This window comes from Heliangelus exortis, chromosome 29 (genome assembly GCF_036169615.1).
Source record: "Heliangelus exortis chromosome 29, bHelExo1.hap1, whole genome shotgun sequence".
NCBI classification, from domain to species: domain Eukaryota; kingdom Metazoa; phylum Chordata; class Aves; order Apodiformes; family Trochilidae; genus Heliangelus; species Heliangelus exortis.
Genome location: NC_092450.1, coordinates 3267478 through 3285405, shown reverse-complemented (window position 1 = coordinate 3285405; position 17928 = coordinate 3267478). Strand labels below are relative to the sequence as shown.

General features: G+C 40.0%; 1 protein-coding gene across 1 annotated transcript; it reads right to left on the bottom strand.

The window, feature by feature from the left end:
- Positions 1-252: 252 nt before the first annotated feature.
- MEOX1 (mesenchyme homeobox 1) lies at positions 253-5233 on the bottom strand. Its single transcript, XM_071728524.1, has 3 exons — positions 4365-5233; positions 1358-1530; positions 253-702 (listed from the first exon to the last, which is right to left on the bottom strand). Exons 1-3 carry the CDS (start codon positions 4813-4815, stop codon positions 580-582), a joined length of 747 nt encoding a protein of 248 aa, XP_071584625.1. The 5' UTR covers positions 4816-5233; the 3' UTR covers positions 253-579.
- Between the last annotated feature and the right edge of the window lie 12695 nt (positions 5234-17928).

The window sequence follows — 17928 nt, the reverse complement described above, 5'->3', positions numbered from 1 at the left end:
GCTCATCTCTTGGGCTGTCAATGTGAAAGCCACCTCTTCTGAAACTGGTGAGCAGAGTTCTTTGTGTGTAGTTTTTGTCTCAAATTTTTATTTTGTGATCTTACTGTCTAGCTGTACAGTTGCTCATCTTGCAAGAAAAATGAGTGGGTATCAAAGTATTTATTTCTCTTAAAGAACAAGGAAAAAGTGCCTCGTCAAGTATAAATGAAGAATGAGTAAATGTGACCAGGAAAAAAAGGCTGGAGGAGACTCTAGTTGCATGCCACTTGCTGACTGGTGACCTGTGTTTTCTGAGTGAGAGCCTAGACAACATTACTCCTGTTTTATACTTAATATTTGTTAGCTTTTATTCTGAAGACATCTGTGGCAGTAAGACAATTTCAGAGAGAGTTAAAGTCAGTCAGACAAAACTAAAAATAATGCCCACCCTTGAATTTTTTTCCCCTGCATTCTTTAGTTGCTTCTGTAACCTAAAGCATCATACAGCTTTTAAAGTCTCAGGGCTACAACTTTGCAAGCAGGATCATCACATGGTTTTACAGCCATTTTCTCCATGCTCCTCTCCCATTGCTGCCAGGACTAGTCAGAGATGGGGGAGGCAGCAGAGTCCACATCTTCTGTGTCATGTTCATGTGGGGACACTGGTTGTCCTCCTTTAACACGTTTCCACTTCATCCTTCTGTTTTGAAACCATACTTTGACCTGGATGATAAAAAGAAAATAATTACTGCTTCAACCTGAGCTGTCCAAGCAGACCTGGCCATAGATGTGTGCATCAATATGCAGAGGTTTTGTGGGATTCTAGACAAAAAGGTGAAAGGAAACTCACAAGTTCAAGTAATATATCTCTCTAACAAAGGCAGGAGCAATTTTTTTTTCTAAACTGTTCCAGGCAGAATGCATGTATCAAATCAAATTCTAATAATTTCCTGGTAATTGCAGCCTAAGGTGATAACCATATTCCATCTGGAAGTCCTGACATGTCAGTAGATACTAAAGAGTGGTGGTAAACAACAGCTCAGTAGGGACCAAATATTCCCAAGTGTGTCTTTAGTTTAGATAAACACAGTTATTACACTTATTAACTACTTCCAAAGATTTTTAACAAATCTTGTTTTAAAAACAAAAACACTTTTAACAAAAAGTGTCTTAAAACCGAAACACTTTTAACAAAAAGTGTCTTAAAACTGAAACACTTTTAACAAAAAGTGTTCTAAAAGAATGTGAAGGCTCTATATTAAAACACCTCTGTGCCACTGCACAACTACAGCCCTTAGTAACTTATCTGGTTTTTAGCTCTAGGGAGAAGCTGTGGGGGAGGAAGAAGCAGGAGGGGAGACAGGGATTCAGGAAGTACTTGTCTCTCAGTGAGATCCAGGTTCACAGCTATCTCATATCTCCTCAGCCTTGTCAGGTAGTTATGGTGAGCAAATTCAGCTTCCAGCTCCCGTAGCTGCTCCTTGGTGAAAGCTGTCCTCTCCTTCCGGGATTTGCTCCTTGGTTCTGCCTTGTTGCTTGAGTTGTGGTTTTCTAAGAGGCAAGCACATGGGTAATTTGCAGTTAGGATGAGGTGAGGATGTGTAGAGCAGAGGTCTGATGCAAACTACAAATTAAAGTGCTTGGGGAAATTTTTAAGCATTTTGTTGTGCCCCTTAAAGCTCAGTGTGAGTTTGCAGTGTTGTCAGACTTAGGCTCAAGGGATCAGAGGTGGGTGGGGTGTGTTGTCAAAACTGCAGCAGCACAGGAATAAACAGCTATAGGAAGGAAGCTCTCAATCCTTATTATCATTGCCTTCCCCACATCTTTACTTTTGTTCCTTACACACGTTCCATGATCTGAGAAGCAATAGGCAGCAGAGTTGGCACATTGTGTTTGTAATGTGTTGTGATCTTAAAGGTCCCTTCCCACCCCGAAAATTCTGTGATTCTGAGTGCATGGGGAAGATCTCTGGCATATGAAGATGCAGCCAGTTCACTGCAAAAGAAAGGGCAAGTTCAGCATTTGCAGCTTATTAACAGAAGTCAGGTTTGCTTTCTGCTTGCAGCCAACATAACTGAATCAGAATCTGATCTTCAGAAGTAGCATTTGCTGTCCCTCACTGGGTTGAGCTACTGAGAACAGGCAGTAGACAGTGTATTGGGGGAAGGCATGAGGACTTTGCACTGTGCAGATACAGGATTTTAGCACCAGAATGTGCTTGTATTGCTCAGACATTGCTTTGGCATGCAGGGAACCCCACCTGCTTGTTAGATGTTTGTGGTGATCCACAGCCCACATCAATGCACCTTGGTGCTTGTTATTCAACAAACTACTGCCCCTGCCTGCAATTTTCCCCTCAAATACAAACCATCTGCCTCCAAAACAAAATACAAAACATCTAACCCTAACCCCACACCAAAGACTTTGAGGGCTTCTTTAAGTGCTTCAATCAAGTAAGAAGACACTGATAGATTTTGCTGTTATGGACCATAAAATTCTGAAAGGTATCAGGAACGTTGGCCAAGTGACCTCATAAACAGTGGATTCATTTGGCAGCTGATGATAAAGTAATCAGAAGTTACTTCAATGTGCACCTCATGGAATAATATCCCATGGTGGGTGCATATGCTATGCCATGATCCATGGCATTCTGCACCCAGACCACTTTAAAATGATCAGGGACTTACCTGATCAGTATTTTTCAGTCCTTCTCAGGTTATCTGCTGCTTTCTATTTTTATTTACTGCTTTTTATGCCACAACAGATTTTATACCAATCATAACATGGCTTGAGTTGGAAAGGACCTTAAAGATAATCTAGTTCCAACCCCCCTGCATGGGCAGGGACACCTCCCAGCAGGGCAGGTTGTTGGAGGCCCCATCCAATGTGTCCTTGAACAATTCCAGGGAGGGGGCAGCCTCAGCTTTTTGGTGCAGTCTGGGCCACTGTCTCATGACCCTCACAGGAAAGATTTTCTTCCTAATATCTAACCTAAATCTACCATCTTTGTTTAAAACCATTACTGCAAATGGAAATTGCAAGCTTAGAAAAGTCTTCCTTACAGGTAGCAGCTGGCAGGAGTTCACATCAGCTCTACATGTTTTATTAAAAACTTTTCCAGAATTCTTAATCAAGGACACTGTGGGACTAATATTATTTAGGGAGCACTGCTAGCACATTCTTATTTCTACTGCTGCCTCAGTAGGATTCTGTGTTGTTTCACATGCCAAAAAAGCAGTCTGAAGTCTATTATGTATTATATTACTACTGTTGGAGATCTGCAGACTTCAAGTGCATGGTAACACACATGTGATTTCAGACAGGTCAGACTGGTTATTTTATGTGTTCCCTGGCAGCCTATTAATATTGGAAGAGAACAGAGATTCAGGTCAGTTATGTGAGAGGGAGAGCACAAGCACAAGCTTGTTGTTTAAACAGCAAAATAAAGAAATGAAAGTTGGTTTAGAGGTGGCTCTACTGTAGCCAACCTGTAGAACCTAAAAATTAATAATTAAATATTTTATCACCTTTTTCTCTGCCTATGAAATAGGGATGATGGGAAGTATTCCCCACTGTATAGCAAAGCTGTGGGGAGAAGCACATTGTAGCATTTGTGAATGAATCCTGTATCGAATGAATGCCTGTAAACATCTGACTTTTTAACAGCTTCCTTAGGAGAAAACAACTTTATGTGTATTTCACATACCTGGATTTGAGAGAGCAGCAAACCAGAGGTTATGTAACTATGAAATAACTGAATCTTGCACTGTAGAAAGAATGTTTTGCTAGTTAGGATGACACAATAAAAACTGTCAACATTTTCTGCATTGCTGGACATGGTACTGACAGGCAAACTTTTGGTACCTCCTTTTTTGAGGTAAAACCATTTAATTTTTAGTGAGGACAAAGGGAATTAATATGTAAAGGGAGACTTTGCATCTTTTACTTGTTACCATAACTTAAGATGTCAAAATCACAGTATATTTCCAATTACCTCAGGGAGCTCAAGATAAGGGATCTTTGCTATTTTCCATTCTCTTACACTTGGACAAATGGCAGGTACAGAGTCTGGAATTCCACATTCTAGGACTTTCAGCTCAGTGTATACATGCCATGTGATTCCTGTTTAGTTACAGCAAATGTGTTGTGCCAGTGAGTAAAATGCCTCAGCCTAAAATGCTCCTAAACAATATCTGCAGAAATGGAATAAATCCAACAAAGTTGTTAAAGATGAAGCTATTTAGTTTTGGTGCTGTTCTTCTGTAAACTTTCCCAGTCAAAAACTAACGTTTTCCTCATCAGTTTTACTTCTTAAATACTCATCTTACACATTCTCTCATTCCCTAACATGTACTATCCCACAACCCTGGTTTCAGATCACCTACCTGAGTTTTCCTTTTTCCTTTTGGATGGCTTTTTGTCAGACTCATTTGTTGCATTTCCTGGGACCTCCTCATCTTCATTCACAGCCCGTGGCGCACTCGCTGCGTTTGGGCTGCTGCCTTCTGATTCCCCAGATCCCAAGGCCAGTCCTGGATTTAGTTGTCTTCTGGCCTCAGTTGCTGCAAAATGCCAGTCAGAGGGTTGGAAAGAGGGATGCTGCTCCACAAACACCCTCTCCTCACACGGGAAGCTCTGAGGAGCAGTCACCAGGCCTGAGGTGGAGAAATCGGCGTAAGAAACAAAATCTGATTTTTGAGGAAAGGAGAATGGTGCAGATGGGAAGTGGGACAGCCCTGGAGCTGTGGTGGTGACATCTGTGTGGGTGCTCCTCAGACACCCCCAAAGTGGGGCAGGAGGTTGTGGGCTGCTCATGCAGCTGCTGCTGGGATCCATCTCCTTCCAGTCCTGTCCACACTCTGCTGTTTCTGACTGGCTCCTCAGGCTTCAAAGTCAGAAGAAAAGCAGGGGGGAAATCTTCCAAATGTTACAGAACAGATCTCCTGCTTAAACAACAGTTTGTTTGTGGGTTTTGTGCTGTCGTAGATTTCTTATTTTGGGAACTCTTCTAAACATCTTCATTGTCCCAGCTGGAAAACAGTAACCAAACCTGTGCAGTGATGATTGCCCTGTGTTGCTTCCCAAGGCCTGGAGCTTCTTTCCTTGTGAAGCACTGGACATGAGTGAAACACTTTTTAAATACTGTGCTGGGGAGAGAGTGACAAGTTTGTGAAGTGAAATGTGAGAGAGGGGAGGGAGGGGTTAACACACACACACTCAGTCCCTCCAACCAAAGCAAAGCAAGCAACTATTAATCATTCGAAACTGTATATGCACATCTAATGGGATTTGCAGATGGAGCCTTTTAAAGAAACAATGTCTGTATTTTTTTTTTTTAAAGGGAAAAAGGAGCACACAAAAAAGGCTTTAATGTTTCCCTGTAACACTATGAAGTCCTTTTTACTGCCCTGTTAACAAAATTCCCCATGTCTTGGATTCCCTAAAAGAATTCAACAGATGCCAAATTTCAGGAACTGAAGTGAGGAATAAAACGGAGGGCTTAACTGATTATGCATAATTTAAAGTCCAATCCTAGTTTTAAAAAAAGTATTAAACCTGACTTATGCACAAATGTGAGGTTTTGAGTGACTGTTTTGTTAGCTTTGTAGCACATGTGTTTGCTGTGAGTTGGACTTTGCTGCTAGTGGCAGATCTCTATTCTGCTTTCCAGGGAATTCTCAATATGCCACTCCTTCCTGCAAGGAAATCTCCTATTTTATACTGATGGGAGACATGGTTTTCATCTTTTGTTGAAAGTTTTATAGTTTTTCTTAACAGAAAGCAGATTCTTAGACCCTAAAGCCTTCACAATTGAAAAGACATTAATAGAGAATCTGTTCTCAATGCCTTTTTCACAGAAGTGTGGCAGCTGGGAATGCCCCAAATCCTGCTCTGCTGGGGTTACTGCAACTCCTCTCAGGGTTGTTCTCCATATTTTTAATGACAGTTTATGTGTGCATGTGTTCTATGTTTCCATAATCTGCTTGCAGCTATTTCCAAGACTTCCTTCCCTAGCCCTTGCTCTATGTTACATGCACCTCTTTTTTCCACCATTTGTGCCACTTTTTGTGTTTTCCCATGGGCACAGATGGGACACGGAGCCTTCACGTTTCCCAGGGCCTTAGGTGGTGCTTTTATTTGGCTTCTGTATAATTCAGAATTGTAACATTTCAAGGAATCAGGGGGGAAAAGGTGCTTATCCTGATATACCTGTTGGTTCTTAGAGTTTGGCCTTTTCCAAGAAATGAAGTTAGTTTAGTCCAAGAACATCAAATTCCATTCCATCATACAGATCTTGACTTTCTTGCAAAAAATACGAAGTATCTGATACCTAAATAATTCTCTAGGAAGAATTCTCCTGAAAATTTAATTCTGCTACTGAATTGTACTAGAGGATAAACTTTAAAACAGATTTCCTGCTCACTGGCAGGAGAAAACCCCAAGTGCTCTTTCTCTGGAAGGCCAGGTTATAATAAAGGTATGGATGCCACAGATGTTGTAGGCTCTGGCAGAGTCGTGAGTCAGTCCAAAACTTTTTGCCATTGCAAAATATTTAATTTACATTCTCTGTTTGTCTTGTCTTATACTCAGGGAGATAAAGGAAAGGAAGAATTGTCCTTGAGTGTAGTAACCCCTTCACCCAGGGGTAGCTTTCAGCTCCCATCCCCAGGTCCCAGCAGAGGTTTGTCTGCAGGGCTTGGGTGCCTCAGTTCCTGCACATCACTTTGCATTTGAGTTAAACTACTTGGACCCTGTGTTCCCCATGGAGCTCTCGTGGTTATTATTCGAACTTCAGATGTGGGAAAAGGAGATGACCCTTCCCAAATGTGAGAACCCCCAGGTCTTGCATTGCTTCAGCACCCTCTGCAGCTGGTGCTGTCACTCAGCTGCTCAGCAGGGGCCTGTTTGACCTCTACATCTTCCTGACACTTCATTCCTGAAAGAAGAAAGAACAACAGTCCTCCTGTCTTGCTAAGTTCCATTTGTTAGTTGAGGCAGCCACCTTTAACCTTCATAAAGTCAACAGCTCTTTGGTCAAGCACTGTGCTGGGTAGGAAAAAAAAATGGCCTGGCTGAGGATGAGGTTTTGTAACCACTGCTCCCATGTTAAAGCTGAAGGCAAAAGGGGGGATTCACCTTGGGGCTTTCTGTCAGTTCATTCTATGATTCCCCCAGAAAATATTTTCTCAGAAAAGTTGTAGATGTGGATAGTAAGATGGTAAACACAGAGAAGTAGGAAGCAGGAGAGAGGAGGGGAGAGTTGGGCACTTGGAAGTTTTGCTAAATCTGAACCCATGCAGGAGACACAGAGGAGGGTGGAGGATTAGAGACGGATGTGTCAGGGACAGAAAGAAGCACCTGTGGAGGAGAGGAGAAGAGGGCTACCAGAGCAATGAGAGCTAGGAAGGAAATGCCAAGCCCAAAGATGGGCTCTTTGGGTTTATCAATCATTTTAATAGCTTTCTCAGCCATTCTGAATGAATAAAAGAACAGGAAAGTAAGAAAGTTTAGAGGGACAGTGTATCTAGGAAAGGAAAAAGTATTTCCTACCAATGAAAGTTAAAGTGTGCTGGTGGTTAAGGAGTTATATTAAAAGACATTCTATATTGAACAAAATATTAGAAAATGTTTACTTGCATTTTGCTGTAATGCTATCCAACAAATTAGTCCAGTTTAAAAGGCCTGTATTAGCAGAAAATCAGTATTAGCTTTTCAGGTAATTTGGGGAAGGAGATGTAGGGAATGAGAAAGTATGAATTCCTTCTTGAAAGAAAGAAAACTTTAAGCAACAATTCTCTAACAGTGATAAAGTAGGGACTGAAGAATTGTATTTGCTACGTATTTAATCTTTGTTGCAGTGAATCATTTACAAATTGAATCTGACATTTTTTTTACAATATGTAATTTTCACAGTTCCAAATAGACTGAAGTTATTCTATGATTGTTTTATTTGTCCTTTTCTGCAAAAGAACTTGTTCATTTTCACATTTGTCAGCCTCTTTGCTTTTTTTTCTCCAAGTACATGTAATAACATCACTCTGAGCAAGTCAATATTTTAAAATACTTTGTTTTTCCCCCCCCTCTGTTTATATCTCTATCTCCTATTGTTCCAGTTGATCAATCCAGCTGTTTTACAGTCTTCAACTTCTGCTGCTGCTCGAATTTTTTACTTTGCTTAACTCCTTCAAGTTTCTCCCACAATTTTTTGGAGGAATCTTTATGATCTTAGCAGTCTGATTCCCTGTAAGACAGGAGAGTGCTAGTGTAGCCTTCATTGGTTGGTGGGAGCTGTACAGTCAAACTTCTGAGCAAAATTATTAAGTTCTTTTTCCTTCCACAGTCTAATCTGGTGCTTTGACTGAGATTCAGTGTCTGACTTGCTGTGCAGATGAAAGCTGGCATCACTACTACAAGAATTTCTAATTTAATGATAATGTTTCTCTTAACACCAAGTCAACATTTCCGGCATTCATTAAATTTGATGGCTTTATGGTAGCAAAAAAGCCTTGCTTCAGGTACAGGAAAGATGTGTTCAGAGGCACTTACATGATAATTTATCTTGGGATGGGGAGTAGCAAAAGCCAAAAGCTGAAGAACGAGTTTTCTATTTTTATTTGCAGAAATACTAAAAGAAAAAAACACTAGCTGGAAATTACTGTGCATAATCTGTCATCTTTAACAGTTTTTGTTTAGAAGATCCCTTTTTGCTTTGTTTTTTAGCCCTTTTGATTGCAAATCAGAGGGGTGATAGGGGTTATAGGCAAATAACAGCAAGCTTGGGTTAACTGGATTTAGTGGGTTCAGTCATAGGAAAAACTCAATTGCATTTGTAATAATAATTACAAATTGAATTAATGAACACCCTCTTTGTTTTACCACTTCTCAGTTTGTTTTTCACTGGTACTTCCATACCAACGTAAAGATAATATCACAGCTCTTCTCCCAGAAGTAGTTCCTGCCTCATCCAACTATGGAATTCCATAAGAAAGGTGATGATCAAAAACCTGAAGCCTACAGAAGATGAGTAAGCAGCTAAAAGAATTATTTGAGCTCTGGAGAAAAGACATCTGGCAGGGACACAATGGCCATGACTTGTTCCTAGAAATACTGATATGAAACCCTCAAAATATTGGTGTTACATTTAGCTAATTCTAAATGTAGTTAAATGAAAATTCTGGGAAAGTTAAATGAAAATTAAATGAAAATGTTAAATGTGTGTATGAAAATGTTACAATGTTAAATGAAAAAGTTAATGAAAATTCTGGCAAAGAGAGAGAATTCATTCCTGTGCTGATTGGTTGTTACAGAAAATGGAAAAAAATTAAAATAGAAATAATTTTAAGTTAAAGTTTTATTCAAATTCCTATTATTTTGAATACAAAATACAGGACATTTGTAGTTTTGAAGAGATCAGCATGAATTCTGGTATTAGAGATGTCCTGTGGCACTCTACATGGTAATTACAGCTCAGCCATTTGTCAGTGTTAGGGAATTCTGCTGAAACCAAGGAACACTTTCCAGCTATTGTATTGTACTGCCTGACATCTTAAAGATAGAGCAGTGATTTCTGGTCAACTTCAGCGATCTTCTCCCCTTATTTTTGGCTGCAAAGGAATTGTTAGTGGTGGAGTATCTCCCTCTAATGGTATCCTTTGTAAATGCAACGAAAATGGAACATTTCCGTTTAGTTGTGCCCCAAGTCGGCTGTTTTTGAAACATTTTAAGTCGTGCCCATGAAAAGCAGATTTCCAGCAAATCAGATTTACCCTTCGTGTACAACTGAAGCTACTGATGGGTGCAGATTGGGTCAATTTGTGAGAGCAGATTTTTCATTCTGGCCTTCCTCAGTATTTTCTTCTGAAATCCAAGTCTTGAGCCACACATCCCTTGTTCCACAACTGAGAATCTACCCCTCAAGAAGTCCTTTCCAAGTGAGTGATTTCTAGAGGAAATTTAGCAGGAGTTTCTCAAGGATCTATAGTGAAAAGACTGGTTTGGTTTTCACATTTTTGGAGTATCAGGTAGAAAATTAGGAGTCAGCCTGTCCACTTACATGAGAAGTTTTTTGAAAGAGAGTAGGACTGAGAAAACCAGATTTTTTTATAACTTTTGGATGAATTGTTTTGAATACCTGTGTCTTCTGGTAGTATTTCCAAGTAACCATCCCATCAACTTGAGTGGAATCAAAATGCAATGATTAACCCTACACTTAGTGACACTTAGGGCACAGTCTTAAGTCTCACACATCCACTGCTCAATAACTAATTAACTTCCTAGATCTAGAAGTTGCTCTTGGATTTTTGTAACTTTTTTTTCATACATGAAACTAAAAAGAGCAACCCATGTAGTATGCAGCAAAACTCAAAAATATTCTTTTTTCCTCTATAAACCATAACTGTTACATCCTGAGTCCCAGGAACCAGAGTGCCTGTAAACTTGGAGCTTACCCTTTTTAAAGGTGAGTTTAACATGTTGCCTTTGCATAAATTTACTATTACAAAATTTTTTTTTAAGATACTTCAGTTTCATACCAGGAGGTGGAGATGTTTACCTGCAATTCTTGGGAAAATAACCCTAATTTTTAATTGTAAAGCTGTAGCTAAAGTTTAAGTAAAATGCTGCCTCTCCATTGCCCTCCCTACAGTCAGAAATTACTAAAATAAAAGTATGCAGGTGCTTAATCAAGAAGCTAAATTTTCATTCTGTTTTGCACTTCAAAAAACCACACTGAACTGTAGCCTCTGTCTACTGCTGGGTGGATGTGAACACTTCTGTGTTCCACAGACCTATTTGCAGGATTTCTTTGCACAACCTCCAAGCTGCAGTTGAGAGCTGAGAAGGATTCTTTCAAGCTGCATGGCAAGGAAAGCTGCCAGGAGATCCTTTGCATGACAGGAATTCACACCACAGCATGAGAAGTGGTTGATAAATTCCCAGCTGGACCAATTCTTGTAGGAAAGGGCAATGCTTTAGAGTTGGTGCAAAAGCAAACATGTTCAGACACCAAATAGTACACCTAGGGGCAAAGGGTGAGGGAAATGCAGGTAGGACAAGGGAAAAGCCTTAAGAGAAAATGTGAAGACCTTTTTGTTGTTTTTTTTTTTCTTTTTTTGCTACATGAGAGAACAAGGGCAAGCTGAGGAGCTGGTCCACACCCAGGCTCCCTGAGTCCTGTGTGGCCAGTGGATCCCTATCTAAAGACTCTTCACAATTAACTGAAATAATTCTCCTCTCTCTCTCTGATGGTTTAAAAATTGAAGATGGTAGATTTAGGTCAGACATTAGGAAAAAATGATTTCTTGTGAGGGTGGTGAGACACTGGAATGTGCTGCCCAGGGAATTGTGGCTGCTCCCTCCCTGGAATTGTTCAAGGCCAGGTTGGATGGGGCCTCCAGCAACCTGGTCTGCTGGGAGGTGTCCCTGCCCCTCCAGGGGGGGTGGAATTAGGTAATTTTTAAGGTCCCTTCCAACCATTCTGTGATTCTCTCCTCAGCTACAGCCTTTGCCTTGGAGGCTGCATCTTCATTTGGTTTTATTTTATGTTTATAACTTGAGCACTCCAGGTCCCTTGAGCAAATTATAAGTGTGTTTGCCAGGTTGTTGTCTAGAAGCAAGGGAAGAAGCTATTTTTTTCTTTCATTGGACTGTTACTATTGTGGGAGAAATGTGTCTGAGGAACAAAATCCTTTGCTAGGTGACCACGACAGTCCCTCCTGTGGTTCATTGCTCAAAGACAGTGAGGCACCATGGTTCCTGCTCTGACTCAGGATGTAACAGTTATGGTTTATGGAGAAAAAAAATTGATTTTCACATTTTCTTGGGTACTACATGTCTTGCTCTTTTTAGTTCCATGTATCAAAAAAAAAAAAAAAAAAAAAAAAGTGAAATGTTTCTAGTGGATGGCTTGTTTTTAAAAGTGTCAAGCCTCTGGCTTCCCCTAAGAAAGTATAAATTTTAAGAAATTTGTTAACACACACACTACTCACTCACATGCAGAGCCTGAAGAAACAGAAGTGCATGGGCTGAGGATGCTGCAACACAGTTTAAAATAAAGAATCTGCATTACACTGAAGTAGGGCTACTAAGCAATGGGAGGAGATGGGCCAGAGCAAGGAATGCCCAAGTGATGCTGTGTTGCAATCAGCCACTAAGGGCATGAATCAATATTGGATTTGTAAGAGAGAGGAATAACCCCACCTCAGGCTGAATAAACACTTAGTTCATTATAACTATATATAATATACATAATATATATAATTTTCCAGAAGGGTAAACTTAATCTTTCATCTGGGAAGATTAAACAACCCACACTGGGGTTTGAAGTGTTACCTCTGCCTTTGGCTACTGCTTCAAATACTCCTTCCTTAAGCAAGGCAGGTGTCAGTCCACGTGTGGAACTGTGACCAACAACCAACCCCTTTTGAACAGGTCACTCAACAGCCATTGCACAGTGTCAACCACTGCCAGCTCAGGCTGGTGTCAACCACACCAGCTCAGAGTCCCATCAGTTCATGGCAAAAAAATGGCTTTTGGCACGTGTGGCACATCCTGTGTTTTTTTCCCAGCACTGTTATCTACCTCTGTAGGCAGTTAGAAGGATGTCATGGAGTGCACAGGTGTCTTGGAGGATTCTCCAAAGTTTATGTGGGAAGCAGCAGCAGCAGCAGGTGCTAAGGGGAGGTGTGTTTAATAGGGAAGTTGGCATTTCTGGAAGCACAGGGGCTGGATCTTTGTGAAGTCTCTGCCATTAGCTGCAGACAGAAGGGCTTTCTGCACCCAATTTTATCTTTGTCCTTTTTAGCTTGTGATTGTGTTGTTTTATACTTATAGAAAATGTAGTGGCAGTTGTCATGCAAAGTGTCCATGGTACTGACTCCTTCCTCCCCCTTGCCCTGCGATCCCCTCCACGGGATGGGAACTCTGGAGCTGGGATTCCCAGTCCACAGGCTCCCTCCTCATTGCCAAGGCAGTTTTCTGTGTTGGAATGGCCTCTGTGGTTGCCATGACAGTGACTTGCAGGATCATAATACAAAGGTGAGGAGCCTGTAAGTTGAAGGAGACCTCATGTAGGGTTTGATTGATAGAAAAAGTGATTTTTAACTTGGTAAGAAAGAGTGTGAGCAGCTCTTCCACTTGCCCCTCGCTGGGTTCCCAGGGCCCTAAGCCCTTTTGCAAATAAGGAGGTATTTGCCCAGAAGTTATGAGAACAGAAGCTTGTCTAAAAAGATGAAAAAAAATCCAAGGAGTTCTTCCATTTCTCTCTGAAGGATTCCAATTTGAAAAAAAAAAAAAAAAAAAAAAAAAAAAAAAAAAAAAAAAAGAAAAGAGCTAAAAATAGGGCAAGGAGCAGCTATTGATCCCCAAAGTATCTGTTGTATTGTGCTTAGCTGCAGCTGGGAGTCTGTACTGCTACTGACATGGTTAAATACCTCAGTATTTGGTTTTTTCCTGGATCTACCATATGTTTAGGTAACATTAGAACACAAGAGAACTCCATTGTTTTGAAAAGAGTACCACCACATTGTTATATTAATGATTTTAGAATATACTAAGGACAAACTTTTTGGGTAGGGTTTGGAGTGGGTATTTATCTTTTGGATAGTCAGTCCTGCAGTTAACATTACTTGTACTCATTAAATAGAGCAGCAAGACTTTAGACTGATGCCACAAATTGCTGTTTGTTCCAATTCCACAGCTGATTTTTTACCCATATGTTTTTTTCTGCAGATAATAAGATGTAAAGCTACAGCTACTACGTGTGCTGTAATTAACAAACCTTCTGCTCCCTCTTGGTAGCCAATAGACAACAGTAGAATGGTGAGGCTCATTAGGAATGAAAAATCTTTAACTGAATTTTTATTACTACAGTGGTCTAATTCTCAAGTCAGCTGAACACAGGTATTAATCTGTAGTCAGAATGTGTTCAGAGGTCTGACATAATATTCTCATTACCACCTAGAGAAGGGAAGATGTAGAAGAAAGACTTTTACAGTACTTTCTTTATGCTTGGTAGTGTTGTTTCAGGCCTTCAAGAATCTCTTGGGTATTTAGGTCAGGAAAATGTGGGGAAGATGTGTGGAGAATATGCTTACATTCTGCCTGTGACTTAAATATGTTGTGGATATACAGCTGGCATCAACTTATCAAAGTATTGTAATGTCAGTTCCTCTTTTTACTTGGCATAAATCAAAAATCATTTTTTCTAGCCATGAACGACCTCAATGATGAAATGCAAAATTTTTAACTTGGGAAGGAGTATTTTTTCATTAGAAAAGGTGAGAACCTGGGACCTGAAAGTCAAAAGTGTGTTTCTGTGTGGTGACTAAATGAACATACACCTGTAGGCATTTCATTTAGGACCAACTTTTCTATGCAGTGGGAATAGATTTTCAAAAGAGCTCAGCACTCCTCATACTGCTACAGGTTGCTGCTTTATCAAGGCCTCAGCTTTGTCAGGAGTCTGTGCTACCAGAAGCTGAAAGTAATGGAAGACTCAGTTCTCTGCTCTGCTCAGTTCTGTGCTGGAGTGTGAGGCAAAGTGGAAATGCCCCAAATTAAAATCTGACAATAAATTCAAACTTTCAAATGGCTCCCATTTGAAAACAATGTAGGCTAGAGCCAATTAGCAAGTGCCACTTATTTATTATGAACAAGCAGAAGTCTAATTAGGCTGATTTGAGCCTCAGCTACCCTCTCAGATTAGATTGGCAATTAAGGTATTACTTGTACTAGTAATTATGGTTCACCATGAAATTACCCTCCCTTTTCCCCTCTCCTTCCAAAAAAACATGAAATTATCCATGAGTGGAAATATATTTATCACAGGACCCTGTGCAGACTTTGCAGATAAATACAAACAATTAGAAAACCACTCAGAGTGCTGTGCCAGCACAGTAATTAGGGTTTGAACACAGGAATTTTTGCTGAAGCCAAATTGGCTGGGTTGGCATCCAAGAGGAGCTGCAAATGTCTTCAAGCATCCCTGGGGGTAGAGGTCCAGTCACTGCTACTTCTGGTTCCCTCTCAAGCATATCCTGCAGAAGCAATAATGCAGGAAATAAATATAATTTGTATTTATATACAAATTATATAAATATAATTGGGTAATCTAGAACAAAATACAATAGACAGAAGACATTTTAAAAATAGTCTTACAAAAGAAATACTCACATATTCTTACCTGTATCCACTGCTGGTACTCCTATATTGTCATCTCTTTGATTTCATCCAAAGGGTGTAATTTCCCTTTTGTAGAGATGAAAAACTGAAAAATAAATGTTGGTACATCTGTAATGTGTAACCCCTGTTACAGGATGAGTTGGTCAGTATGGTATTAGCTACTGTTTGCAGAGCAAAGAAATGGAGCTGGCAAAATGAATGATATTACAGCTGTTCTTCTCTGGGTACTGGCAGGCTTTTTATCATGTGTCAAAAATTAGGAATTAATCAGAAAAGACTCTGATACTACAGTAAAAATTTATTTATTTATTTTTCCCTCACAGTAATCTGTGGTCTTTTCATGTCTTGAGCATATATTCATAAATTTATCTGAAGAGTCTTAAGACTGCAGACACACGGTGTTTATGTTCCTAAAAATGGTTACTTTTGAGAACAAATAGCTTGGAAATGAAACAAAATCTTATCTTTTCTGACTTTAAAATGAACATCAGAGAGATAGAAGGCAGGTGTCTGCCTTCCTAATGTCTGCAATAGAATCAGGGAAAAAAGGGAGAATGTTGTGAAGATTTTGTTCCTTCTGCTGCCAAAATTTATGGACATATTTTAGAAAAAGGAAAGTGCTTCTTTACAGTGGAAGGCTGGGGTTGTTCTCTAGAAATTAATGTTGCTTTGTTTGTTTATTTTTAAATAGCATAGCATCTCCTCAGTTTCAGTCCTGATCCTGAGGCAACTCTTCCTTTCCATTTCACTTCTGTAATTTTTGATCTCACAAGGACTGAGAAATGGAGTGAGGAATGCAGTTAAAATGTGGACTGTAGAACCTAGTGTGTAAAAAACAATTGCATGATAGTGCATAATAAACAATAGCATGATAAACAATTAAATTACAGTTTAATTGTAATTAAAGTTAAAAAAATTATTAATAAAGATGTTTGCTAATAAAGAGGAAAAGGCTCAGGAAAACAATAAATCCCTTTAGCTTTACAGAACGGGCCATTCAAAATAAATTGACAGAAGCAATCTGTCAGCATAATATTTTGTCTTCCTGTCTGTAAATTATTCTGTGATACTTCCCATTTCAGGCAGAACAATCTAGGATGCAGACAGCACAGAATAGAACGTTTGTATCATAGTAATTCAAGCTACCTGTTTAAGTTAGACAAATGAAAAAAATAGCCTCCAGCCCACACGTTGTGGCCTGGCACAGAGCAGCATCCAAAGATGAATGCAGCTGATGAGATTAATTTGTTGGGCCCTTACTTATCACCTACAGACTGAGGTTCCTTATATTATGAGCTCATTTCCTGGTGCATGCACAACGTGCTATTTCAGCTTCCCTTCATCCAAACAGGGCAATTTGCTGTGGCCAGAAGGGGCCAGAGTTACCACCAGATCCCATTAAAATGCTCTCAGAGTTATTTCAGCCATTTGACTCCTGAGTATTAGGTCTACCATGGTCTTCTGCTCAGGGTGCCATGTGAAAGGGCTCTTTCTTTTTGCTCTCTCCTCTGCCTGGAGCTTTTTCCACCCTTTGGCATTTTCAGTGTGTGAAATTCACAAGCTTTGGTGCAGAAGTTTCTTGTTTGCATTTCCCTATGTGTTGGGGTCTGTTTGGGCCTGTTCTTCTCTTCATGAAATTATAGTGTCATGATTCATTTATAATATAAACACACATTATGCAGTGCTACACAAACTCCTGCATGTAGGGTCACCCCTCACATGGAACAGGGACACTCAGAATGGTCAAACTGCCTCATCCCAAAATTTGCTTCACTATTTTCCTCATCAAAGTGAAAGTGTGACCTGAATCATCCTGGTGGCCTTAATGAGTACTTCAGTGAGTCACAACTTGTTATGATTCTTTACAGGTAGCCAGCCCCCTCCTTCTAGAAGGAAGGTTCTGGCAATCCTTGTGGGAATCCAGGGCTTTATCCTGGCCTTCAGGAGCCAAGAATGCTGCAGCAAACCAGATGGTGTTTGGAAGAGTGTTACTTGCACTATTCCTCTGTCTCTGTTCACCTTTTCATTTCTGTTTCAACTGATCTTTCTTGTAAAATGCTACCAAAAATCAAAAGCATTCACAGAGAGGAAGTTTTTCTTCTTGATGGGTAGAAACAAAATCTCTCTCATCTCCAGAGTAATTTTGAATATTCTTAAGACACGTGCAGCCCTGCAATCTGATTTCAAAGACACTTGAAGAATTTACATATACCAAACATCTGAATATTTAGCTATGTGATGTGAAGTGAGTTAAAAAGTCTGAAGTCAGTTAGAAAGCTCATACTGATGTCCTTACCTGCCTGCAGCATTTTCCTACAACCTCAAGACCCCACTTTGCATGCATGCCATTTCTCCCAAAGCATTCTGTCTTTTCAAGAGTGAATGTTTTACCTTACTCATTGAGCTGCCTGCACAACATTTACTGATGATGATGATGATGATGATGATGATGATGATGATGATGATGATGATGATGATGATGATGATGATGATTCTCCAGGCTTGCCTGTGCTTTTGTTTTATGTTATAAAAATAGGTGCCCTGAGAGCAAGAGAAGATGGAAGTCTCTGAGCTGCCCTGCAAGTGACTGACAGCAGCAAACCCGTGAGACTGCTTGAGACAACTTTAATTTATTTGTACAGCATGCACATGGCAGGGTCCTCACCTCCCATTTGGGGAATGATAAATGACAAGATGTCGACAGTTATTAATTAAACTGCCTGGCATAGCAATGTACACAATGATAAGACCTAAGGAATTGTATAGCAT

Coding starts and splice junctions, on each gene's coding strand:
- MEOX1 (XM_071728524.1), bottom strand. CDS start 4,815: ATGGATCCCAGCAGCAGCTGCATGAGCAGCCCACAACCTCCTGCCCCA. Junction 1,531..4,364: donor AAGGAAAAAGGAAAACTCAG/GTAGGTGATCTG, acceptor CTTGCCTCTTAG/AAAACCACAACTCAAGCAAC. Junction 703..1,357: donor TGGATCTCACTGAGAGACAA/GTACTTCCTGAA, acceptor TTTATCATCCAG/GTCAAAGTATGGTTTCAAAA.